Genomic DNA, 27,422 nt, shown 5'->3' on the forward strand with positions numbered 1-27,422 from the left:
CGCTTGTGAGAGCCTTGAAACGGATCTCCCAGGCGGACCCTGAAACAGCAGTGTGAAAGTAGCCTAAACCCCTTTCAATGACTCTTGGGCCATTTTTTCACTGCCTCATTTGCTAAAAGTTGTTCCTTTAGAGGGTAGAGTCTTGACAAAGTTTTCACCTCCGGTAGAAGAGGAGATAATCCCAACTACAACTGGGCCCTCTCTTGCCCTGGGCCCCTTAGCCGTCTGGTCTTCCGCTATGGTAGTTACGCCCCTGAGCGCTGCTTTCTCTACAAACAGCTGATCCGTGGGGGTGCTGGGAGTTGGTCCTCCGCCGATCTGAGAATAGGTTATCAATATTAAAAAAAGAAGACAACCCCTTTAAATGAGTGTTTACGAGCTGTCAGGAGTTCAGAGATATGGGCCACGGATCGTGCCAACAGAGCAGCCATTTTTCTTTTGGATTGACATTAACGTCTGTGCTATTTATTTGGCACTTATTGCCACAATCAGAATCCAGGAAGCTGCTAACATTAATGCTAAATTACCCCCAAGTGTCACAATACCCCTGTACTATATTCAGACTATATGAAAATGACTACATATCAGTATTATCATGGGCTCTGGACTCTTGTCAATATCGATTTAGCTTATAAAAAGGAGAAAATGGATCTGTTTAAGGGTGCCTTCATTCTTCAGAGATTTCCTTGCAGAAAATTTCTGCAACTGAAAATCACATGGATTTCTACAAGCCTCATTCAGAGGAATGGGAATAGATTTTCTGCTGCTAAAGAATATTCTAGGACTCCTTGAGTAACAGTTCCTTGCATGTTATCTCCTTCATGGCTACCTTGGAAGGAGTATCCTCCAACACTTTCACACTAGCGTTCGGCTGTCCGCTCGTGAGCTCCGTTTGAAGGAGCTCACGAGTGGAGCAGAACGCTTCTGTCCAGCCCTGATGCAGTCTGAATGGATGCGGATCCGCTCAGACTGCATCAGTCTGGCGGCGTTCAGCCTCCGCTCCGCTCGCCTCCGCACAGCCAGGCGGACACCTGAACGCTGCTTGCAGCGTTCAGCTGTCCGCCTGGCCGTGCGGAGGCGTGCGGATCCGTCCAGACTTACAATGTAAGTCAATGGGAACGGATCCGCTTGACACCATATGGCTCAATCTTCAAGCGGATCCGTCCCCCATTGACTTTACATTGAAAGTCTGAACGGATCCGCTCAGGCTACTTTCGCACTTAGAAATTTTTCTAAGTTATTAATGCAGACGGATCCGTACTGAACGGAGCCTCCGTCTGCAATAATATGATCGGATCCGTTCAGAACGGATCCGATCAAGCGCTAGTGTGAAAGTAGCCTAAGGCCTCATGCACACGACCGTTGTGTGCATCCGTGGCCGTTGTGCCGTTTTCCGTTTTTTTTCGCGGACCCATTGACTTTTAATGGGTCCGTGGAAAAATCGGAAAATGCTCCGTTTTGCAGCCGAGACCGTGATCCGTGTATCCTGTCCGTCAAAAAAATATGACCTGTCCCATTTTTTTGACGGACAACGGTTCACGGACCCATTCAAGTCAATGGGTCCGTGAAAAAACACGGATGCACACAAGATTGGCATCCGTGTCCGTGATCCGTGGCCGTAGTTTACTTTCATACAGACGGATCCGAAGATCCGTCTGCATAAAAGCTTTTTCATAGCTGAGTTTTCACTCTGTGAAAACTCAGATCCGACAGTATAGTCTAACATAGAGGCGTTCCCATGGTGATGGGGACGCTTCTAGTTAGAATATACAACGAACTGTGTACATGACTGCCCCCTGCTGCCTGGCAGCACCCGATCTCTTACAGGGGGCCGTGATCCGTACAATTAACCCCTCAGGTGCTGCACCTGAAGGGGTTAATTGTGCTATCATAGCCCCCTGTAAGAGACCCGGGCTGCCAGGCAGCAGGGGGCAGACCCCCCTCCCTCCCCAGTTTAAATTTCATTGGTAGCAAGTGCGCCCCCCCTCCCTCCCTCTATTGTAATAATAGCATTGGTGGCACAGTGTGCGCCCCCCCCCCGGCCCCCCCTCCCTCCCTCTATTGTAATAATAGCATTGGTGGCACAGTGTGCGCCCCCCCCCCCTCCCTCCCTCTATTGCATTAACATTGGTAGCAGTGTGCGCCCCCCCCCTTCCTCCCTCTATTGTTTTAATACATTGGTGGCAGTGTGCGGCCCCCCCCTTCCTCCCTCTATTCTTTTAATACATTGGTGGCAGTGTGCGGCCTCCCCTCTCCCCCCCCCCCCCCAGATCATTGGTGGCAGCGGAGTTCCGATCGGTAACCATGGCAACGAGGACGCTACTGCAGTCCTGGTTGCCATGGTTACTTAGCCTTAGCAGTAGTAGAAGATTCATACTTACCTGCTGGCTGCTGCGATGTCTGCGTCCGGCCGGGAGCTCCTCCTACTGGTAAGTGACAGCAATGCGCCGCACAGACCTGTCACTTACCAGTAGGAGGAGCTACCGGCCGGCACACTGCCACCAATGCTATTACAATAGAGTGAGGGAGGTGGGGCGGGGGGGGCGCACACTGCCACCAATGCTATTACAATAGAGGGAGGGGGGGCGCACACTGCCACCAATGCTATTACAATAGAGGGAGGGAGGGGGGGCGGGGGGGGGGCGCACACTGGCCACCAACGAGTTAACTACAGGGGAGGGAGGGGGGGCCCACTGGCCACCAATGAGTTAAAAATAGGGGGGGGGGCAGTCATGTACACAGTTTTTTTGTATATTCTAACCTGAAGCGTCCCCATCACCATGGGAACGCCTCTGTGTTAGAATATACTGTCGGATCTGAGTTTCACAATGTAGCTCATATCCGACAGTATATTCTAACATAGAGGCGTTCCCATGGTGATGGGGACGCTTCAAGTTAAAATATACCATCGGATTGGAGAAAACTCCAATCCGATGGTATAAAAGAACTCCAGACTTTACATTGAAAGTCAATGGGGACGGATCCGTTGGAAATGGCACCATATTGTGTCAACGTCAAACGGATCCGTCCCCATTGACTTGCATTGTAATTCAGGACGGATCCGTTTGGCTCCGCACGGCCAGGCGGACACCAAAACGACTTTTTTTTCATGTCCGTGGATCCTCCAAAAATCAAGGAAGACCCATGGACGAAAAAACGGTCACGGATCACGGACCTACGGACCCCGTTTTTGTGGACTGTGAAAAAATACTGTCGTGTGCATGAGGCCTAAGGGCTCGTGCACGCGACCGTAACCTGTTTCGCAGTCCGCAAATTGCGGATCCACAAAACACGGATACTGGCCGTATGCATTCTGCACTTTGCATAAGGGAATGTCTTGGCCTCTATAGAACAGTCCTATCCTTGTCCGTAAAACATGTTCTCTCTTTTTGCACGGACGTGGAACTGACACACGGATGCAGACAGCACACGGTGTGCTGACTGCATCTTTTGAGGTCCTATTGAAGTGAATTGATCCACATTCCACCTGCATAAAATGTGGATCCGATGTGGGGAAAAATACGTTTGTGTGCATGAGCCCTAAGTGCAAGTTTCTTTTTAGCACAGTCTATTATTGGATTATTGGAAAACAGTCTACAGTCTGAGCTATGCCCCATAGTGTGGGTGCTACGTAGTGTCTTCTGTTGCTTGCATTCATCAACTTCATGAATCCGTGAACACATGAAACACACCTTTGGGATTTCATTGGTGACACTGCCGTATAGTCCAGTACAAGCGCTTATTTGTTACTGTGGTTCCTGCAGGAACTGCTCGGGTTTATGTTTTCTTTTCACTTGTACTATGTAAATATGTGATAACTTGTCTTAAACGACGTGATATTTTGCACATCGGTGTCATGTTATTACATGTACATGCTGTTTGTTACAATTTGCATGGAAACATTGGGCACATTTACTAATCCTATAGATCAGGGGAACTCAACTAGCAGACTGCAGACTAGGGCTCATGCACACGACTGTGTGCTGGCGGGGCCTGTGCTGTGGACTGCAAATTGCGGTACGCAATGCACGGGCACCGAGCGTGAGGCAGCCGCATGCAATTCGCAGCGATCCGCATCCGACAGTCCGCACTGCAAAAAAGTTGTACATGTACTTCTTTTTTGCGGTGCGGAGGCACGGCCAGAAACACCACGGAAGCACCCCGTAGTGCTTCTGTGGGGTTCCGATCCGTGCTTCTGCACCGCATCTCCAGGTTTGTGGACCCATTCAAGTGAATGGGTTTACATCCGTGATGCGGAGTGCAAACAGCCAGTGCCCTGGGTATTGCAGACCCGCCGTATGCGGGCCGCAATACAGCCACGGCCGTGTGCATAAGCCCTAAATCTGGTCCGTGGTTGCCAGCTATCTGGACCCCTGTATCTCTGTCCTCTGGAGTTGAATACAATGTTGAAGCAGGGAGCTGTCATTGTGACATCATCGCGCCTGCTGCTCTATACCATAGATAACAAAGCACAGAGCAGGTGAGATCTTCTCCATGCTATGCTCACTGGGTCTCATTGTTGCAGGCTCAATGACATCACTGCACGTATTTGCCCTAAGCCACGAATAGGGAATGGTGAAGCAAGGATTTGCCAGTGGTCATGTGGCTTATATGAGTGTTTAAATTAGAAGCAATGGGGGGCATCACTCTCTGGTTAAATTAGAAGCAATGGGGGGCATTACTTAAGGAGGCACTGCTATCAGGGAGCCACTTAAGTAAGTATCACTCTGCACTCTAGCACTTTTAGGCCTCATGCACACGACCGTGCCTTTTTTGCGGCCCGTTTTTGGACTGTGTATGACAATTTGAGACTTTTTATTCATTTTTTTGGGAGGTGGTGCGACAAGAAAACAGTGAATTGTCAATTTACTTTTTTTTCGCATTATGGCATTCACGCTACTGCATAAATACATTTATATTTTAATAGTTTGGGCATTTTTGGACATGCCAATGTTCTTTATTTTTTTATAATTTTTGTTTAATATGGGGGGGGGGAGGGTTTGAATTTTTACTTTTTTTACCAAATGGCTCCTTCACCCCCGTACCTCTCTGAGCTCTCTCCTGATGAAAGACTGCTCAGATTCAGTGGTCACAATTGACCACGACACCTGAGGTGTTAAATCGCTGATTACGGACAATGCCTCTGGTTGTCTGCTGTGTAAAACAGCAAACCTCCGGTGGTTATGGCTCCTGCTCAGCTTTTGAGCAGGCACCATGTTTAAAGACCTGAATTCCGCCACACATATACAGGGGAGGTCGCAAAGGGGTGATTTCCGTCGAATTGTTATGCTAATCCTTTTGCTCTTTGTGATTTTTTTGCTTCTAGTCTTTCCTACATTTAAATGCAAAACTCCTCTATAAACCTCTCCTAAATGATTTTCCTTTCTAAATCTCTTATCTTAAAGGGGATGTCCAAAATAATTAAAAATCTCAGACAAGTCCTGAAAAAAAATTGATCTCATACTCATCCCTTTCTCCAGCACTGTTCTCTCTGGCATTGGTCCAGTCCCGCCGATATACGTCACATGATCACTACAACCAATCCCTGTCCTCAGCAGTCTAATGCAGTGGTGATGTTCCATATACCTGCACCTCACTGTGAAAGTCTCTATAGCAGGATAAAGTTTTGCTATTTTTTGTTTCTACCATTCTAAACTTCTTAGATAAATCTTTAAGGCCACATTGCAGATATATTTGCTACGCTTGCACACAACACACTACCCATCCTGTTCTTCAACATACCTGGAATATTCTTTTGTGCTCATCCCACTGAGGCACTGAGGATAGATACACATCCTGTTTATCACAGAGGGTAAGCGATAAACAAGACGTCTGAGATTTGAGAATACTACCCTGGCCCTTTGTTATCCTATATATTGATATATTGGGTGTTGTCACAGTGCAATGAGAGCTTGCCAAGAATTGTGACCTTAGCTAATTGATTGTTCCTTCACTACATGCAGTACATTCGGAAGGTCTTCAGACCCTTTTACTTTTTATGCATATTATGTGGCAGCCCTGTGCTGAAATTAAAAAAATTACCTTAAATTTAATAAAATGTTAAAAATTTCCCATCATTCTGCACTTAATACTACATAATGACAAAGTAAATGACAAAATCTTTGCTAATTTATTGAAAAGAAAAACTAAAATACTGCATTGACATACAGTTGTGTTCAAAATATGTGTTTAAAAAATCTAATAAAGCTCAAAATCCTTCTAATAGCTTTTATTTCCATACACACAAATGCATTGGGAACACTACACATTCTATTCGAAAACAAAACATGAAGAAAAATATATCAAATTTGTGTTGTTCCTCTAAAAAAATTTAATAAAGTGAATATTAAACTGTTTAAAAAAATAGCAGTGTTTGTATTCTTCTTTACAAACTCAAACATTCACTATATAAACTGAAAAATGTTTGAAGATTTTGCTTTCCTTTGAATCATTTAACTAATATTTAATTGTATAACCACTGTTTCTGAGAACTGCTGTACATCTGTGTTGCATGGAGTCAACCAACTTCTGGCACCTGTGAACAGGTATTCCAGCCCAGTATGATTGGACTACATTCCACAGTTCTTCTCTATGGTATTTCTTGGTTTTGCCTCAGAAACTGCATTTTTTATGTCACCCCACAAGTTTTCTATTGGATTAAGATCCGGGGATTGGGCTGGCCACTCCATAATGTCAATCTTGTTGGTCTAGACATAAGATATTGCACATTTACTGGTGTGTTTGGGGTCTTTGTCTTGTTGGAACACCAATTTCAAGGGCATTTCCTCTTCAGCATAAGGCAGCATTACCTCTTCAAGTATTCTGATGTATTCAAACGGATCCATGATCCCTGGTATGCGATAAATACGCCCAACACCGTAGTATGAGAAACATCCCCATATCATGATGCTTGCGCCACCATGCTTCACTGTCTTCACAGTGTACTGTGGCTTGAATTCAGTGTTTGGGGGTCGTCTGACAAACTGTCTCTGGCCACTAGACCCAAAAAGAACAATCTTACTTTCATCAGTCCACAAAATGTCTCTTGAGGCCAGTCAATGTGCTCTTTGGCAAATTGTACCCTCTTCAGCACAAGCTTCTTGCAGATAGCTTGGCTTTACATAGGCGTCTTCTAATTGTAACAGTACTCACAGGTAACTTTAGACCTTTGATCTTCCTGGAGCTGATAGTTGGCTGAGTCCTTGCCATTTTGGTTATTCTTCTATCCATTCAAATGGTAGTTTTTTCACTTTCTTCCATGTCTTTCAGGTTTTGGTTGCCATTTTAAAGCATTTGTGATAATTTTAGCTGAGCAGCCTATCATTTTCTGCACTTTTTTATGTTTTCCCCCTTTCCAATCAACGTTTTAATCAAGGTACGCTGTTCTTCTGAACAATGTCTGGAACAACCCAGTTTCCTCAGAATTTCAGAGAGAAATGCACTGTAACCATCATGTACAACATTTGCTGCCTTCCTTCCTTAAATAAGGGCAATAATTGCCACCTGTTTTTCAAAGAATGAATGACCTCACTCATTGAACTGCACACTGCTATTCTTTTGAACATGCCCCTTTCAATAAGTGATTAAATTACAGAGAATCAGCAGCATGCATGTCATGACTGTTGGATTTCACCTGCTAGTAAATTATTTGCCATTGTAAGGGATCGCCTCTTATTCAGGGGTCATTCTCACAATGATCTTCATCGACCACAGGGTTAGGGGCCAAACATTGCTTTTATTTGGCACCTCAGCAAAACCAAAACAAACAATACAAATAAAACACCTGCCCGGCTGGGCTCTAACTAAACATGAGGACTCCCTACCTCACTGAAAGCCCTGTTTACACACGGGAAGAATATGTGGCTTTTCCCAGCCTAACAATCCAGCACTTCCAGGCTGTAACAAAGTCCAGTACCTTTTGGGCGATTGTGGCCCAGAAGTCCTCCTGACTCTGGCTTAGCGACCGGTGATTCCAAGACCTCGCAGAGTCCCCCAAAGTTCAGGCTAACACCTAGCCCCGTGGCCCCTCAGCCAGCTCGGCTGAGCCCACTTGTACAGAGCCTTCCCAGGCCTCTGCTGCACACAGGCTCTTCCTCCTCCTAACAGTCTGGACTGGGCTCTTATCCCAGACTGATTGTTCCACCTGGTGCGGCCTCTGACCTGCTGATTGACAGCGAAGAAATGGAAACTCCTGCCATATCTCTCCCCTAGCAGCCGTGAGGCCTGTCACTGCCTCACACCATGTAGAAATAACATTTCTACCAAAAAACTGTGATTGATCAGGTTAGTGATGTCTGACTGCTATTATTTTGAACACAACTGTAAGCATTCAGACCTTTTACTCATTAATTAGATGAAGCACCTTTGCCAATGATTACAGCCTCCAGTCTTCTTGGTTATGATGCCGTATTGTTTCTACACCTGGATTGGGGGATTTTCTGCCATTCTTCTTTGCAGATGCTCTCAGGTTCCGTCAGGTTGGATGGGGACCGTCATGGACAGCCATTTTAAGGTCTTTCCAGAGAAGTTTGATTGGGTTCAAGTCAGGGCGCTGGCTGAGCCACTCAAGGACATTCACAGAGATACCCCTCTGTTGTCTTGGCTGAGTGCTTAGGATCCTTGTTTTTTAAAGGGAGTCTGTCACCAACTTTTCACATTCTACACTGCTTATATTGCCTTCTTGCACACACACACACTCATAACGGTACCTTTGTTATTTTATTCAGATTTTCTAAAGCTGACGGCATCTGCTTTGTGTGCACTGCTGCAAACTAAGCCGATGTCCTCAGTGGTTATCACAGTGCAAATGCCGCGGCCCGGCGGTAAACTGTGCACGCGTGGGATCTCAGAAGCTTAAGAGGATGATGTAAGATGATTACAGAGTTGGTCACATGAGGCTGGGGAGGAGTTAAGAGTGCAAAACGCTCAGTGTCCTGGGCACTTATGGCCAGAACGCCGCCCCTGGGCACTTGTGAGCCCTCATTTGCATACCATTAAAACCTTGTTTTTGCACCTTTAGAAAGTTGGACTAAAACAACAAAGGTACCATTATAATCGTGTGTGTTCAGGCGGCAATATAAGCAGTGTAGAATGTTGAAAGTTGGTGACAGACTCCCTTTAAAACAGTAAACTGTCTGAGGTCCAGAGCACTCCGGATCAGGTTTTTATTAAAGGGACTCTGTCACCAGTTTCTAACCCCCCCTTTTAAAACTATTGTTCTCTCCATGGTGCCCTTGTCATTACAAAGCTGTTGTTATAAGATAAATCCGCCGTGTAGTTTTGATAAAAATCGCTTTTATCTAACCTGTCAATCTTCTGGATAAGGTGCCCAGGGCGTTTCTGAAGGTCTGAATCTGCCGCTCTCCGCCGCCGCCGTTGGTGCCCAGCTCCTCCCATGATCCTTTCAGCGCCACCTCGATGTAATGAAATCCGCCTCCGGCTCTCCTCAGTGCCCCCTCCTCCTTTTCAAAGATCCCGCGCGTGCGCACAGGCCTGTGCCTGATGCGCCCGTGCGGACTTTTAGATTCTGCCTCGTTGAGCGAAGTGCTTCGCTCAACGAGGCAGAATCTAAAAGTCCGCACGGGCGCATCAGGCACAGGCCTGTGCGCACGCGCGGGATCTTTGAAAAGGAGGAGGGGGCACTGAGGAGAGCCGGAGGCGGATTTCATTACATCGAGGTGGCGCTGAAAGGATCATGGGAGGAGCTGGGCACCAACGGCGGCGGCGGAGAGCGGCAGATTCAGACCTTCAGAAACGCCCTGGGCACCTTATCCAGAAGATTGACAGGTTAGATAAAAGCGATTTTTATCAAAACTACACGGCGGATTTATCTTATAACAACAGCTTTGTAATGACAAGGGCACCATGGAGAGAACAATAGTTTTAAAAGGGGGGGTTAGAAACTGGTGACAGAGTCCCTTTAAGAATATTGTGAACCGAGAGCAAGGCAGGTGGTTTGACTCCGCAACCAGAAAAGAGTGCGTACGCAGAAGTCAAGATTAAGAAAATTGCATTTACTATAAATTAATAAAAGCAGGTTAACAGTGAAGTTACAGAGGTAAAGACAAGCAAAATATTCAAAACAGTATAAACAATACAAGTCAAATACTGCAACAATTTTCACCTTTACTGTGTCCGTATTCACAGTGCAGACACTAAGAAATAACAGTCCCAGGAACTATCCCTAACTGACCCTAACTTTCAAGCGGGTGCGCACCCCCTTATCCCAGTGGTCCAAGTGGACCTCTTACAGTTTGTGGAAGTGCACGGTGGGGCCCGATGTCGTCCTTTTCCTTTAACCAGCGCAGGATCCGCAACAAAGAAGTCCTCCCCAGCAGGCCGGAAAACCAGTTGAATATAATCCAGGATTATTACAGTTACTGTCCGGTACCTCGACAGCACTGTGAGTCTCTTTACTGTTTGGGGCAATCCACTCAGCCCAATGTCAGCTCCACAGGTTAGTTGCTGCACAGTCCTTTTTAACTTGGCTTCACTAAATGCACGGTTCCTTTATACTCCATCCGTCTCTAGACTGAAGTTCACACAGCTTGGCTGCACAGGAAAGTCCTTTAGTATCTCCACACACGTCTTACACAGCACAGAACTTGCTTTCTATCTAGCCAATATGGCAGCCATTATAGTTCCAGTCTCTCTTCCTCTTTCTTCCTGCTCACACTGAGGCAGGCTGACATCATAAGGGGCGTATCACTTCAACACTTAACTGCTGCCTTAAAGAGCCAGTATCACATTAATACACTTTCTCTATGGTAAACTTCAATGCAAATTGGTCCTATGCTGCCATCTACTGACCAAACGAATACTGCAGGCATTTACATTTATCTGTATTACTGAAATAGCATTATACATTAAATTTTAACACAATTTACCAGGATAATGAAACTTAGAGACATTACATGACTGCTTCTTACAATATCTCTGTACTTTGCTTCATTCAGCTTCCTTAAACTCTGACCAGATCTCTCTGTCCCAGCTACTTAAAACACCCCACAGCATGATTCCACCATGATTTACTGTAGGGATGGTATTAAGCAGTGTCAGGTTTCTTACAAACATGCTTAAAACTGAATCCAAGTTCAATCTTGTTTTCATCAAACCAAAGAATCTTGTTTTTCACAGTCTGAGAGTCCATTACGTGCTTTTGTTACAAACGTTCATCTGTGTTTTACTGAATAGATGCTTCTTTCTGGTTGATTTTCTGGAAGCTTCTCCCATCTGCACAGAGGAACTTTGGAGCTCAGCTAGAGTGACCATTGGGTTCTTTGTCACCTGTGAGACCTTATATAGAAAGGAGAGTCTTGGTATTTCTCAAGTGGTTAGTGTAGTTATAGCACCATCTAGCAGTGTTAAGTTGTATTACACTTAGTTTTTCCTGTTACAAAGACTACTGCATTGTGGGTGGTGCACTGCATTGTGGGTGCAAAGCATCCTGGGAGAGAGAAGCCTCCAGTCTCCAGGACACAGAAGAGCTGTCTTTTTGCATATCTCCTTCTCAAACTCCACCATCCTTGTAAAAGCATATCTGGTGAGAGATCTACCTTTGTTTCAGGGACATATGTTATACAGAGCTGTACAGCTTAGTTGTAATTGTTACTCAGGGAGTTGTTACCACTGTTAGCTAGACGTGTAATCGTATGTACAGGCAGCCATTTTATCATATGCTTCAGTGTTGATGCAAATGTTAAAGTACATATTATCTATACTTTATACTTATACATGCTATTTGTATTCTTGTAGTTTTATCAAACAAAAAGGGTCCAAAAACAGAGCCCAGAAACTATAGGCCGGTAAATTTAACATCTGTCATGGGTAAACTGTTTGAAGGTTTTCTAAGAGATGCTATCTTGGAGTACATAAATGAAAAAAGGCAAATAATGCCATATCAGCATGGCTTTATGAGGGATCGGTCATGTCAAACTAATTTAATTAGTTTCTATGAGGAGGAAAGTTCTAGACTTGACAGCGATGAATCAATGGATGTCGTATATTGGGACTTCTCCAAAGCATTTGACACTGTACCACATAAAAGGTTAGTATATAAAATGAAAATGCTCGGATTGGGAGAAAATGTCTGTATGTGGGTAAGTAACTGGCTCAGTGATAGAAAACAGAGGGTGGTTATTAATGGTACACACTCAGATTGGGTCACTGTCACTAGCGGAGTACCTCAGGGGTCAGTATTGGGCCCTATTCTCTTCAATATATTTATTAATGATCTTGTAGAAGGCTTGCACAGTAAAATATCAATTTTTGAAGATGACACTAAACTGTGTAAAGTAATTGACACGGAAGAGGACAGGATACTGCTACAAAAGGATCTGGATAGATTGGAGGCTTGGGCAGAGAAGTGGCAGATGAGGTTTAACACTGACAAATGTAAGGTTATGCACATGGGAAGGAATAATGCAAGTCACTCGTACATACTAAATGGTAAAACACTGGGTAAGACTGACATGGAAAAGGACCTAGTAATTTTTGTGAACAGCAAGCTAAGCTGTAGAAACCAGTGTCAGGCAGCTGCTGCCAAGGCCAATAAGATAATGGGTTGCATCAAAAGCGGCATAGATGCCTGTGATGAGAACATAGTCCTACCACTTTACAAATCACTAGTCAGACCACACATGGAGTATTGTGTAAAGTTCTGGGCTCCTGTGAACAAGGCAGACATAGCAGAGCTGGAGAGAGTTCAGAGGAGGGCAACTAAAGTAATAATTGGAATGGGGGGACTACAGTACCCTGAAAGATTATCAAAATTAGGGTTATTCACTTTAGAAAAAAGACGACTGAGGGGAGATCTAATAACTATGTATAAATATATCAGGGGGCAGTCCAGAGATCTCTCAGATCATCTATTTATCCCCAGGACTGTGACGAGGGGACATCCTCTGCGTCTGGAGGAAAGAAGGTTTGTACACAAACCATAGAAGGGATTCTTTACGGTAAGAGCAGTGAAACTATGGAACTCTCTGCCTGGGGAGGTGGTGATGGTGAATTCACTAAAAGAGTTCAAGAGGGGCCTGGATGTATTTCTGGAGTGTAATAATATTACAGGCTATAGCTACTAGAGACGGGTCGTTGATCCAGGGAGTTATTCTGACTGCCTGATTGTCGGGAAGGGATTTTTCCCCCCTTAAGTGGGGAAAATTAGCTTCCACCTCACAGTTTTTTTTTTTGCCTTCCTCTGGATCAACTTGCAGGATAACAGGCCGAACTGGATGGACAGATGTCTTTTTTTGGCCTTATAAACTATGTTACTATGACCCTTCTTCTGATCTGTCAGAAGGAAGGAAAAATGAAAAGCACAACTGGATCCTGTCTGTGTAGCAGCTGTAAGGCCTGTATGGTCCCATCAGAATTGGCTTATGATTTGGTAGCCAAAAGCAGGAGTGGGTACAAAACACAGAAGACATGTAAATATTCCATTCACGTGTCATCTCTGTTATTGTTCTGACGGATCAGAGGAAGGGCAAAATAATCAGTCACGTCAACACAAACTTACTGCTGACACCCTCTCCATTCTGTTAGTGGGGCTCTACTTGTATAAGTGTTTCATAGAACAGGTTCTGTAGACATGTATGTGGAATCAGCTGACTACGGTGTAAAAGGAGTGCGCTCTTTCACGCTATAGTAGGAACTTGGGCTTCTGCATGGTTCTTTATACCTGGTGCTAACATTGACCTGTAAAGCTGAGTTACTGGGTTGAGTTATTTGGTCAGTTTTGGCCCCATAACTGCCCAAATAAGTGAAGTGTGCAGTGATTCTAAGAACAATGCCTGTCATCTGCATGTCATACTGACTCACAGTATTGTTTCACTAGCACAGCAGACTCCTTATACATGTTTCTGCAAGGCACATTGTTCTACACTATACAGGCTCTCTGCAGCCATGAAATAGCTGTTTTTTAACGCGATTTTCCACTAATAAATTCAGATCGAATCAAATGTTTTTGGAAAATTTGGAGAACCGACCGAATCTAATTTTTTAGAATTTCGCTCATCTCTAATCAGAACCAATGTCAGGAAATATTTGTACACAGAAATAGTAGATTAGACCTGGAACAAGCTACCAGCAGATGTGGTTGGGATATCATCAGGAAGTGAATTTAGAGAGGACCTTTCACCAGAATTAAACTTCTAAAGTAACTATACAGGCATGTAGAACAGCGCCCAGGGACCCCCCTGCACTTACTGTTATACCTGGGCGCCGCTCCGTTCTCCCGTTATTGCCTCCGGTATCCTCATAGTTAGGCTCCACCCAGGAGAACCTGCCTGGCGCCTCCTTCTCCCATGCTGCAGCGCTGGCCAATCACAGCGCTCAGCTCATAGCCTGTGATTGGCCAGCGCTACAGCATGGGAGAATGAGCCGACGGCAGGTTCCCCTGGGTGGAGCCTAACATATAAAGATACCGGAGGCGATAACGGGAGAACGGAGCAGCGCCCAGGTATAACAGTAAGTGCAGGGGGGGGTCCTGGGCGCCGCTCTCCATGTCTGTATAGTTAGTTTAGAAGTTTTATTCTGGTGAAAGGTCCTCTTTAAACATGACTAGGATAAACACGTCTGTCCTAAGGTAAGTTATAATACAAGGGCAGACTAGCTGGACCATGTTGTCTTTTTCCGCTGTCAATCTTCTATGTTTCCATGACTGATAGGGAAAACTTGATATATTTTTTTAGCACAAGGTTGCAACATAACAAAATATAAAAAAGTTAAAGGGTCTGAAGACTTTCTGAACACACTGCATGTCTGTTATTATTAAGAAATTAATGTATTCACTTAGCCATTGTCTAAGCCTATTTATCTCCATACCTTAGAATCTATCGTAAAATAATGTCATAGTGTCTGTAATGTGCACAGTGACAGGTAGGAATTTTGGCATATCCCCATTGAAGTTTGAAAACAAGCAGCTGCAGGTGGACCGGACCAGCGCAGCAGAGAACAGCAAGGCAGAAAGGGGTAAGTATATGATGATTTTCGACAATTGCAGGGCTTGTCCAAAATTATCTCGGACAACCCCTTTAATCATGCTATATTGCTATCCATGCCCTTTAATCATCTAATATGTAACAATTATCCTGATCAATACCTCTCTTTTCTGTCTCCAAAGGTATGTAATGCTGCATCCATATTTTTACAATATAAAGCCCACTTTTAAAGACCAATACTCTATGTGTACAGGAATACAGTGGGTATAAAGTGTTAGCTGCAATGGTATTATGCAGATGATTTTGTGTTAATATCTTAGATAGACAATTTTGAACGTATTTGAATATGTTGGGAGACACAAAACAAATCCAGTTGATGACTTGCAGGGAAAGATTTTTTAATTCACATGGTAGTTGGAAAAAGTGAATTAACCGTTTCCTCTTCCTGCGTTCCCACCTTTCTTCAGGCTGAATAAACTGCTGTGTGCAGGATGTGTAGGGCCCTGATCGGTGTGTTATGCAGGGCTGCTTGAATGTGAGTGGGTGCTGTGCAGCTCCATCATGGATGGTCGTGAGCAGGAGAGCAGGAGTTCGTTCAGTCTTGAGGACAAAAAGATTCAAGGACCTTTGAGTCCTAAAAATACTACATATAGATGATTCCAAATATTGGGAAGGGTGCTGGAAACAAAACTGCAGGTCTAAGGCACAATAAAGCGTACAGACTGCCCAGTGCAGCATCCTCCTACAGATTTAGGCTGGATTGATTCCCCTTATGGTATACCATATAGTTTACAAATAATACAGTAATGCATTGCCCAAATAACACTAAATTTAGAAATAACACTGCCCAATCAATAAACTAGGAAATAAAGCTACATCCCGTGTAGAAAACTTAGGGTCCAAGTTTGGGATTGGGATGCACGTTTCAGATGCCCAGCACCAGTTGCATCCACTTTAGTAAAGACAGGTGATACAAGGTACAGGTAGCAGTCTATAGCAGATTCAGTGGCATCATCAGAATACACAGGACTTGGCAGATCTGCAATTGCACCTGATGCATTTTTCTATTCTTGCTATGAAACAGCCTAGACACATTCTGATGCTCCATTAGGCTACTTTCACACTTGCGTTCGGGGCTCCGCTTGTGAGTTCCGTTTGAAGGCTCTCACAAGCGTCCCCGAACGGATCCGTCCAGCCCTAATGCATTCTGAGTGGATACGGATCCGCTCAGAATGCATCAGTCTGGCAGCGTTTGTCCTCCGCTCCGCTCAGCAGGCGGACACCTGAACGCTTAGCCTTACTTAGAGACCTATAATTGACAGCTGTGAGTGACATTTCTATACAAAAATAATCATATGTAACTTAATCAGCAACGTATGTATCTTCTGATATTGCACAGTACAATTGGGAATTGGTTTATTCTTTTCTTGTGGATAAAGAAAGCTGATAAGCGGACAAATTAATGCTAGCCGATAATATATATAATAGACATATATACAGGCTCAATCAAAGCTGGCATACAATACAAGTCAAATTATGTACATCCAAATTTTACAGCATCTACATCAAAATATGCATATTTTTGGTAAAGTTAAATATAAACAATATATTTTGTATCCTCACTCACTTCTGGTCCAAAAGTATGTAATTTATTTATTTTACTCACTTATATAGCGCTAACATATCCCATGTTCATGCTCCGATACTCTCCTTTGCCCTTCGCGATGTAATATTTTCAGGAGTTCCGGTGACGAACCGGTCTCTCCATGGGGCTGCCAGGAAGCCCGGTGATGTCACCGGCACTAATGGGTGGGCTTTAGCACTGCCCTAGCCAGTAAAATGGCTAGGGCAGCTCTAAAGCACGCCCATCAGAGTCGGTGACGTCACCGAACACACTGCCGGGCGGAAGCTTCCGCCCAGCAGTGTGTTATTGTTAACAAAAGAGCCCTTGCCCTGCGTTATCCAAAGCAGGGCAAAGGAGAGCATCGGAGCATTAGATGCTCCAATGCTAACATCAGGGGGGCTGCCTGGGTTAAAATATTGGTATGTCCGGGTTCAGCTCTGAAACCGGACAATCCCTTTAAGATAAATTGCTGTTTTTGTGTTATCATATCATTACCATGTTATGTAATGCTGCCACCCTGTGGTCATTCTTGTTATAGGTTTCCTGAATGTATTATGTAAATCCCATTGCCTTTGCTCTCTGTCTACTCCTCCCTTTCGGTGATATCATATCCTGTTTGTTCTGGTCCTGTGTCTTTCTTTCCTGCAGCAGACTCAGAGCTGGTGAGAACATTTAGTTTTGATCTCTAATGTACTCTATATGTCTTTGCTCAAGGTAAATTCAATAAATTACCAAAGCATTTCCATTGTATCCTCCTCACTGGAGCTTCACGTGCCACTGGTACCACAACCTAGGGATATTAGTGAGTTCAGCTGTGTACCATTGCTTGTACAGAGATTACCACTCACAACCAGTCAGAGATTTCTCTAACGTACATCTGTGACAGAATACTAAACTTTACACTTCAACAGTTCACAGAACAGTATAACAGTGTAACACAATTGATAAGGTTAATAATGTATATGTATATGGCTCTAACTGTAGTGAACTCATAGTACATGATCTAGAACAAGAGAAAAGTCAAAGGAACCCATGTAAGCATGGTAATACGTATTCCTAAAAACATCCCCCCAAAAATAAGACAAATATTTCATCAAACTGTTGAAAAAAAACACTTCTGACCCATTTCTAAGGTATATATTTTCTGAGAAAGCTTTCTGACAACTAATATGGTTGTTATTGAAGGGGTTTCCCTGACCTTTTATATTGATGGACTGTCCTCAGGATAGGATATCAATATCTGATCGACAGGGTTCCGACTCCCTGCACCCCCGCCAATCAGCTGTTCTAGAGTAGCTCTGGTTCCTGAATTACCTAACTTCTTCCATTGTGTAGCGGACGGAGATGATTACCGAAGTGCTGCTCCCATCGAAGTTAATAGAAGCAAGACTGCAATAATCAGCTCCGTCCACTACAGAATGGATGAAGCTGCGTAGTTCCAATGCCAGCACTGGATCTACTACAGAACAGCTGATCAGTTGGGGGTGCAAAGTGTCAAACCTCTGCTGGAACAGTCCATCACTATAAAAGGACTGGGAAACTCCTTCAAAGCCCTCACAAGGGGTTTTCACCTGGATCTGCAGACTGATAAATGGTGGCCATATTAATTGTCTCACAGAAACAAATGTTAACATTTTTTTTTATCAAATCTTAAAGAGATATTTCTGTTTCAGCAAATAAAGGTAATTTATTATGTTATGAAAAGTGATATTTTTCCCATCTACTTTCTGTGGTCTTCAAGATGTGTAAAAATCTGTCCTAGTCATATAACGGACTCACAGGCCCCTGGCTGGTCATTTATTAATAGGTAGAGCTCTAATAAATGGATTATAATTCTGTAGACTTTTGTGTCCATCACACGGCCAGGCCAGATTTTATATCCACTGAAAGTAAATAATAAAAATGAATGATGATTGACTGTAAACAATCAGATCTTGAAAATCATGAGGTACTGATACTGGACAATGGTATAACTTTCCATTATACCATTTTATTTGCTAAAACTATATTATCTCTCTAATGAAGAAACGAAAAGGACAAATGTTCATTGTTTGTTTTTTTACTTTCAGACCAAACTATTGTTCAACACTTGCCATAGACAATATGATGTGCTGCATAGCGTTCATGTCTTTATTTAAAGGATATGCCATTAATTTCAACTATGGGACCCGCTCTAATCTCCAAAACGGTGCCCCCAAAATGAAGAAGAGCGCACTGCACATGCATGGCTTGCTTTCCATTCACTGCTATGAGAGTTCCAAAAATAGTCAAGCAAGTGCGTTTGGCTGGGTTCAGAAGTCCCCTAGTAGTAAATGTAGAGCAAGTTAGTGGCCACCTGTCCATTGACTGCCATGGGACTGTTGACAATAGTCAAGCCAGAGATGCGCTATTTTTGGAACTCTCATACCGTTGAATGGAAGGTGTCTGTTCTCCTTTACTTTGAGCACCGATTATGGCGATATGAGGGGGTCCCAGAGGTGCAAGGCCATCAACGTCCCAGGTGGTAATACCCCTTTAATACCTGCAAAAGTTTCATAATGAAACTAACTTATCTGAGAGACATTACCTAAGGGCTCATGTACACAGTCATATATATCAGAATTTTCAGCAATAAGGCTGAAGTAAAGGTACTTAGGACCTTTAATGTGCCTCTGTATGCCAATTTTATACAGAGTGTGTAAGAATATGTAAAAATCTAACAGAAAAGAATCATAGCAAGCTCTATCAGATTATGTGTGTACATAGCAGGGGCATAGCTATAGTGGAAGCGGCTGCCACAGGGCCCAACCCCAGAAGGGGCCCACCCAGGAGGACTGAAAGATTTTATTGTCAAGGCCCCTCAACTGTATTATACAATGACATTCTATACAGTGACATCACATACAGTATATACTGTACGCGTCGGAATCCGACAGAGTGGCTGCCTGGCCTGGTCTCAGAGAGTGATCTTGATTTGCCACAGGAGTTGGGGTTGCATGGGAGGAGGAGGTTATGAGGAAGGTGTTGGGGGTGAGGGAGGGGGCCCATTCAAAAATGTTGCTGTGGGACCCAGTCATTTCTAGTTATGCCACTGGTACATAGGTATTCTCCACTAGAAACTTATATGAGAGAATTTTTTCATACAAATAGAGCCTGAAGAAGCCTGTACGGCAGTACATGGGGGCTGCTCACCTCTAAACTAAGGAGCAATATAGCCTCCGTGGACTGTACTGCTGTATATGTTATGTGTCTATGTGTATGAACCCTGAATGGTTGCTGTCCTTCAAGTTTCATCCAGTTTTTAGCATAAGGACTGTGCATATATAAACTGGGGAAAAAATACAGTATGTTAGAAAAAGCTCAAACAGAAATACGAAAAGCAGACGAAAATCACATTTTATGTCAATGCGTCAGAAACTAAGATCACCGGTTGAAAGCAAGCACAGCTTTACTTGCTAACATGATCCATCATATATATCATCAAAACAAAATGGACCTCTACAAGGAGGACAGTAGATATCACTCGTATAGTAACAGATTATATAAAACTGCTGGAAGTTCCTCTATTTCTACCCGTTCAGTTATATTTTGTGCTTGTAATAAGGCACTGGGACTAGTCAAGTATGAAAGAAACAGATGAGGCATTTTCTCTTATTTAATGATGTGAGGCTTGTCACTCCAGGCCTGGGATTTTTTCTTGGCCAGTTCCATCCAAGAAGGTTCCTTGGAGACTGAAAATGCTTGTTGTTTCTGTAAAGTCTTTTCCTCTTTTTCTGTCAGGAAAGACAGCTGTGTAGCTGCAAAGCAAAGGAAACCATTAAAAGAAATATATATATATTTGTTTAAATAGTATTGATTTATTCGTTTTAAATTCACAGTACATCAACATCCCAATTGGGGTGAGAAAAAACAAGTAGGAACACTAGACATTATTAGAGACATCAAGCCCAGGTATCGCAGTATTCAGTCACAGGAAAAATCCAATAATAAAGAAGGGATCCAAACAAAAGCACTTGCGTGTGTCTTTTTATGGCAGTAACCCCCCCAGACATATTGAGCGATCACCAGACATCATTCACACCACACACACCTGACCACCCTGTTGCCCCACCCAAGTCAACACTTAGGCCTCTTTCAGACGGGCGTAGAGGGAAAAGGTGCGGGTGCGTTGCGGGAACATGCACGATTTTTCTGCGCGAGTGCAAAACATTGTAATGCATTTTGCACGCGCGTGAGAAAAATCGGCATGTTTGGTACCCAAACCCGAACTTTTTCACAGACGTTCGGGTTTGGGTTAGGTGTTCTGTAGATTGTATTATTTAGGGAAAATAATAGCATTCTGAATACATAATGCATAGTACAATAGCGCTGATGGGGTTAAAAAAAAATTAAAAAATTAAACTCACCTTAATCCACTTGATCGCGCAGGCGGCATCTCTTCTGTCTTCTTTTTTGCTATGTGCAGGAAAAGAACCTGTGGTAACGTCACTCCAGTCATCACATGGTCCATCACATGATCCATCAGCATGGTAAAATATCATGTGACGGACCATGTGATGACCGGAGTGACGTCACCACAGGTTCTTTTCCTGCACATAGCAAAAAAGAAGACAGAAGAGATGCCGGCTGCGCGATCAAGTGGATTAAGGTGAGTTTAATTTTTTTATTTATTTTTTAACCCCCTCAGTGCTATTGTACTATGCATTCTGTATTCAGAATGCTATTATTTTCCCTTATAACCATGTTATAAGGGAAAATAATAATGATCGGGTCTCCATCCCGATTGTCTCCTAGCAACCGTGCGTGAAAATCACACCGCATCCGCACTTGCTTGCGGATGCTTGCGATTTTCACGCAACCCCATTCATTTCTGTGGGTCCTGCGTTACGTGAAAAACGCACAGAGAGGAGCATGCTGCGATTTTCACGCAACGCACAAGTGATGCGTGAAAATCACAGCTCGTGTGCACAGCCCCATAGAAATTAATGGGTCAGGATTCAGTGTGGGTGCAATGCGTTCAACTCACGCATCTCATCCACGTGGAATACTCGCCCGTGTGAAAGGGGCCTTAGACATGTGCTGCGCACGCAACCAAACGCCCGAATCTTTTCAAAGCTGTCTGGAGTTCCTCTAGCAGTGTATGTTAGCTTATACATGGTGAGATCAGCATTTAGGTAATTACATCTACCACAAGTCCCAATAAGCATACCACAGGGGAACAGATGCCTGGGAGCCCCAACGCCGTATTGATGAAAGTGCATATCCGACCCCAGTACAGCTGCAATGTGGGACACACCCATATCATATGATACAAGGATCCTCTTAACTCCCCGCATCTCGTACATGAGGGAGTACTGTGTATCCACTTGATCTGGATGAGCTGGTCTCGGGCACTAATGACCGTGGTTTTCCATACAGAGCTCAACTCCTCCAGGTGAGACGCCTCCAGGCAAGGAATATCTACGGACCAGCGATCAAAGGATCGCCGGAGTGGAGAATCTTGCATTTTCATTATATCCTCGTAGAAAGAGGTTTATAGGGCTGTGCTCGTCTAGAAATAGATTTGAGGGGCCCACATTTCAACTGTAGAGGCGAAGCGCCAAACTGCGTCCCGCAGGCATGTCTCAACTGGAGGTATTGATAAAAACCCGTACGGGGTAAGTCGTATTCTCTTTTGAGACTGTCAAAAGTGCGGAAAGCACCGTTTTAATATAATTGAGTAAGGTATCTTAATCCTTTCTGGGGCCAAAATTCAAAGTCAGTGAGATGGAAAAGCTCTTTAAGATGCTTGTTTCTCCACAGGGGAATATATGGGGACCAGGTCTCTCCATCTGCTCTCTCCACACACACCTCTACAAATGCCTTCTATGCCGCTACAACATTCACCATAGCCTCCGTGTAGTGTTTCACCATGTGCGCCCCTCCCCGATACCAGCCCGCTAGCGCAGCTTCAAGGACCACTGCTGGGTTGTTCGCATCTGCCCTGATCCACCATGATGCATATACCAGTTGCGAGGCAATACAGTAGATATACATATCTGGCAATATAAAGCCTTTAGGGAATTTCTAGCCACCCTGGGAGCCTTGTGCCACCACAAGAAAGGCGACAACACTCTATCTAAGGACTCAAAGTGAGATTTGGGAATTTTTGAAGGAGTTGCTCTGTAAACATATAGCAACTTAGGCAGTAATACAATTTTAACAATGTTTATTCGGCCCACCAGAGATAAGGGTAGGTTTTCCCAGGCTTCAATCTTACGGGTAATATACTCCATCGTAGGTGTGACGGATACCACCCCTTGTACCCGCTTGACGTCAACTACGTCGAGCTAACGAGATACGGTATCGTCACTGGTTACTAGTGTTGAGCGCGAATATTCAAAAAGCGAATTTTTTTCGTGAATATCGCAACTTCGCGATTTCGCAAATATTTCGAATATAGTGCTATATATTCGTAAAAACGAATATTCTTTTTTTTTTTGTTTTTTTTTTTCACAAAATTACAGTTCACATATAATTGATTGTTTCCCAAAGGTCCAACAGCTCAGATCTTACTCACATTGCCTAGAAAGTGATTGAGGCGCGAATCTTCGTAAGGCGATTTTATTAGCGCACATGCGAATATCGGCACGTCCCAGAACAGAGGCAAAGGGCTTTGCATTCATACATTAGTGAATTGAGTTGCGAATCTTCGTAAGGCGATTTTATTAGCGCACATGTGAATATCTACACTTGTCCCAGAACAGAGGCACAGGGCTTTGCATTACATTAGTGATTGAATTGAGCTGCGAATCTTCGTGAGGCGATTTTATTAACGCAAATGCGAAAATCTACACTTGTCCCCAGAACAGAGAGGCAAAGGCCTGTGCATTCATATAGTATAGCACCATATTCGCGAATACGTAGAACTTCGTAAAATTCGATTTACGAATATTCGTATTTTTTATTTTACTTTCCACCTTACAGATGACATTGATCTGTACTCTGTCAACTACTGTCATCACCCCCCACTGTATCTCGATTGATTCCCAAAAGTCCAAAAGCTCAGATCTTACTCACATTGCCTAGAAAGTGATTGAGGCGCGAATCTTTGTAAGGCGATTTTATTAGCGCACAGGCGAATATCTACACTTGTCCCCAGAACAGAGAGGCAAAGGCCTGTGCATGTATATAGTATAGCACCATATTCGCGAATACTTCGAACTTCGTAAAATTCGATTTACGAATATTCGTATTTTTTATTTTAGTTCCCACCTTACAGATTACATTGATTTGTACTCTGTCAACTACTGTCATCACCCCCCACTGTATCTCCATTGATTCCCAAAAGTCCAAAAGCTCAGATCTTACTCACATTGCCTAGAAAGTGATTGAGTTGCGAATCTTCGTAAGGCGATTTTATTAGCGCACATGCGAATATCGGCACTTGTCCCAGAACAGAGGCAAAGGGCTTTGCATTCATACTGTATGAACAGCATGTTATTAGCCCGGAAAGACTGCCACCAGTTCCTTGTTTGATATAAGCCCGATCCGCTTACGGGATTATATAGGGTAAGAAACCAACCCGCGGTAGCATATTACTAGGCCGAAACACAGACGTGGGAATTTGTGATCGAGATACAAGACAGTACAAGATTAAATTATATATTTAATTGCCTTAAGGGCTCACTAGACAATATACTATGCACACCAGGATATATACAGTGGTCTGAGGTTACAAATGCAGGTGGAATGGTACAAACAGGATTAAACAGAGCAAAAGTCAGTTTACCAGATGGAGTCATTTTGAGTTGTGATGAGTCCTTTTCTGTAGTCACATGGAGGGCATTGATGTTTGCTGGTTGCAGGTCCCTCTAAACACATGTCACGATGTGAGAAAAAGACACACCCACTTGCTGGCACAAGCCTTTTAACCTGTAGCCGGCCCCTCCCCTCTCAGCCTCTAGGAGGGGGCCACTTACTCTCTTCTGGTCTGGAAGCAAATTACCCACAAAACCCTTTAGGGTTCATAGCTCCAGACCAGAAGGTCACAGGGAGATGATTCTGGGACCAACAGAGCCGCCGGGTTCCGTCTACAAGCAGAGTCCAAGCATGGTACCGTTATTTGGTTTCTGTGGGGAGATATGTGTATCTCCCCTCCCTGGCATCCTACCGCCAAGCTATGACCACGGGCCTGTTCATCGTGGCCACAGGGAAATATGTATCTGGTCTATGTCTGTGATGGACAGGCGATTCATAATTCCTTATGAACCGCCGGTTCCATGCTGTCTGCTAAATTTAATTAAACTGGGGAATGACCTAGACCCCTGCAGAGAGGTTTTTCCTGTTCCATTAGCTGGGTTCCTGACTGGCTGAATGGAGGTAAGAAATTGTAAACAAAGGTGGACTGCTAGAAATTCTCTGCCATATGGCTGGGCTTTGAAGCAGGGCCCTCCTGAGGAGTTCACTACCTCTGCTATCTTAGAGCTGATGGATGGTGTGGGAACATGGCTGACAGTAAATATTAATCCATATTACTCACAGTAGGTACCACATTCAGTTGATAAAACTGACTAGGGTCTCTGTGTATCTGAATCCCCAAGTATACAAAGCAGTCAACTACCTCTAAGCGAGACGGTGTAGACATGTCTGATCTGTCTACCTCGTCAACAAGGCACAGGCTAGACCTCGCCCAGTTCACCCGAAGTCCTGAATAGGATTCAAAACTATCTACGGTAACCATGGGGGCCTCCAGAGAGGGACCAGTATCTGCCAGATATACTAACATATCGTGTGCATATAACGATAACTTTTCTCATATTCCTGCTATTGTCCACCCCTCTATCAACGTACTATTATTGATCAATTGAATCAGAGGTTCCATGATGAGGGCAAACAGCATAGACGACAAGAGGCACCCTTGTCTGGTACCCCTATGCAACCTAAAGGGGCGTGACAGGTAGCCATTAACCCTTACTCTTGCCTTTGGAGCCTGATATAACAACTGCACCCACCGTATGAAAGACAGGGGGAATTTTAAACAGTTCAGTGTCTCCCACATGAACTTCCATTCAACAGAATCAAAAGCTTTCTCATTGTCGAGGGAGGCAATCGCCCAGGATCCAGCGTTCTCGTGTCTAACCTGCAGATTTGTGAATAACCTCCTAAGAATTATATCTGTGGTCTTGCCTGGCATAAAACCAGATTGATCGAGGTCTATCCCCAATAGTATAACGTCCCTGAGACGTCCAGCCAGAACTTTCGCTAAGGTTTTTGTATCCATGTTCAGCAGGGAAATCAGTCTATATGAAGTGCACTGGTCCGGGGGCTTCCCCGGTTTGTGGATTACCACAATAGTTGCCTCTATGAAAGATAGGGGCAGCTCATTGTGTTCAAAAGCATAATAAAACAATTTAATGAGCCGCGCACATTGCACGTCCACATCTAATTTGTACCACTCCAAAGGAAAGCCGCCCAGACAAGGGGATTATAGAAAAATATATTTAGTGGGTAGCTGATCATCGCCTCCATTTTCTGCTAAATCAATAATTAGAGGTGTGCAGGTTTATTTGCTTTATTCAAGTTTTGGAGAAACCTCGTTAAAGAGGCTGTCTGGTAAATGAAGTTTATTTCATACAAGCAGGCAATGCTTTAAAATAATAGCACTCCCATGCCACTGTTCCACTCCCCATAGGTCTCCATTTCTAGGACTTCCAAGCAGGCAATCACATGCCATCTAAACATGTGGCTGTACTGGTTATGGGATTAGATGGAAAGTAAATGGAGACCAATGGGCACCACAGTATTGGCAGAGGGATTCGATTGGTGAGTATTGCACAGTTGACAACTGTTCCAAATTTGCCGGGACTGTCCCGGGCCAAAAATGTGGGATCGGGGCATTTTTGGGGTGGTGCTAAGATGCCCTGATTTTACCAATTAAAACATTTGTAAGTATGGTATTGGTTGCTTTTTTTTATTTTAAAGCATATAAAAAATAAAATAACTGGACAACTCTTTAAAAGGGACTCTCGTCTTTAGACAATCCACATTTCTTAGCAGAGTCCCTTGACTAAATGCAGATTAAAAACTAGCCCCAGCCTGGTGACACCAGCGATCAGCTGTCATCTGTGGAGAAACCTGGTAGTAGTTTCCATTTTCTTTGCAGTGCCACCACAACGTCATGTAGCATTACCACGTGCCCAAATCAAGAGTTGTCTGTGCACTGGACAAGCAGCTTAAGCTATGACCAGGCATGTTTGAATTGTTAATATTGAGAAAATATGCAAGAAAGAATAGGCATAAAATTATTCAAAAACCTGTTAACTATGATATAATATCAGGACGTTGTGGTAATATGCGTGAGAAGCCAAAATGCAAATTGTGATGGTACTCAGGAATGAACCATGGGCTTTTGGTATTTTTTATATACATGAATCTAATCCTTTACTAGCGTGTTCATGTGGCTTGTGATATTCTATTTAAAGCATTGCTTAGGCTCGATTCAGTCTGATATAATGAGAGGAATAGTGCTGCATGCAGAGCTATTCTTCCTGTCAAAGCAGTGAACACTATTTTAAGTCAATGGGTCCATAAGATGCAGGTGGCATCGGTCGTATATTACAGTTCATCAGTCAATGCTTTTGGTTTCCATGTTTAAACAGAAACCACAACACACATGTGAATGGAGCCTTACATGTTACACAACTTGAGCAGTACATCCTTTTTCTGTTTAACTATTTTTTCACTGAATTGTTTGATGTACGAGAACAAAAATAAAAATAAATCAATAAAACTATAAAGGTATAAATGAAATAAGATACACCCTACATAGTAAGGCAGGCTATTGCCTCAACACAGTAAGCACTGTAAGTGTAAATCCAGTACAGCATTACAGAAAAAAG

The 27,422-nt window shown here is 43.7% G+C and overlaps 1 protein-coding gene across 1 annotated transcript in view; it reads right to left on the reverse strand.

The window, feature by feature from the left end:
* Window positions 1-18,633: 18,633 nt before the first annotated feature.
* Window positions 18,634-27,422, reverse strand: part of CRACDL (CRACD like) — a 132,401-nt gene continuing 123,612 nt past the window's right edge. Inside the window, exon 11 of the mRNA XM_044288065.1 lies at window positions 18,634-20,339. Within this exon, the coding sequence (XP_044144000.1) occupies window positions 20,194-20,339 (146 nt within the window). The 3' untranslated portion in view covers window positions 18,634-20,193. The remainder of the gene's footprint in view (window positions 20,340-27,422) is intronic.

Source organism: Bufo gargarizans, chromosome 3 (genome assembly GCF_014858855.1).
Source record: "Bufo gargarizans isolate SCDJY-AF-19 chromosome 3, ASM1485885v1, whole genome shotgun sequence".
Lineage (NCBI taxonomy): Eukaryota > Metazoa > Chordata > Amphibia > Anura > Bufonidae > Bufo > Bufo gargarizans.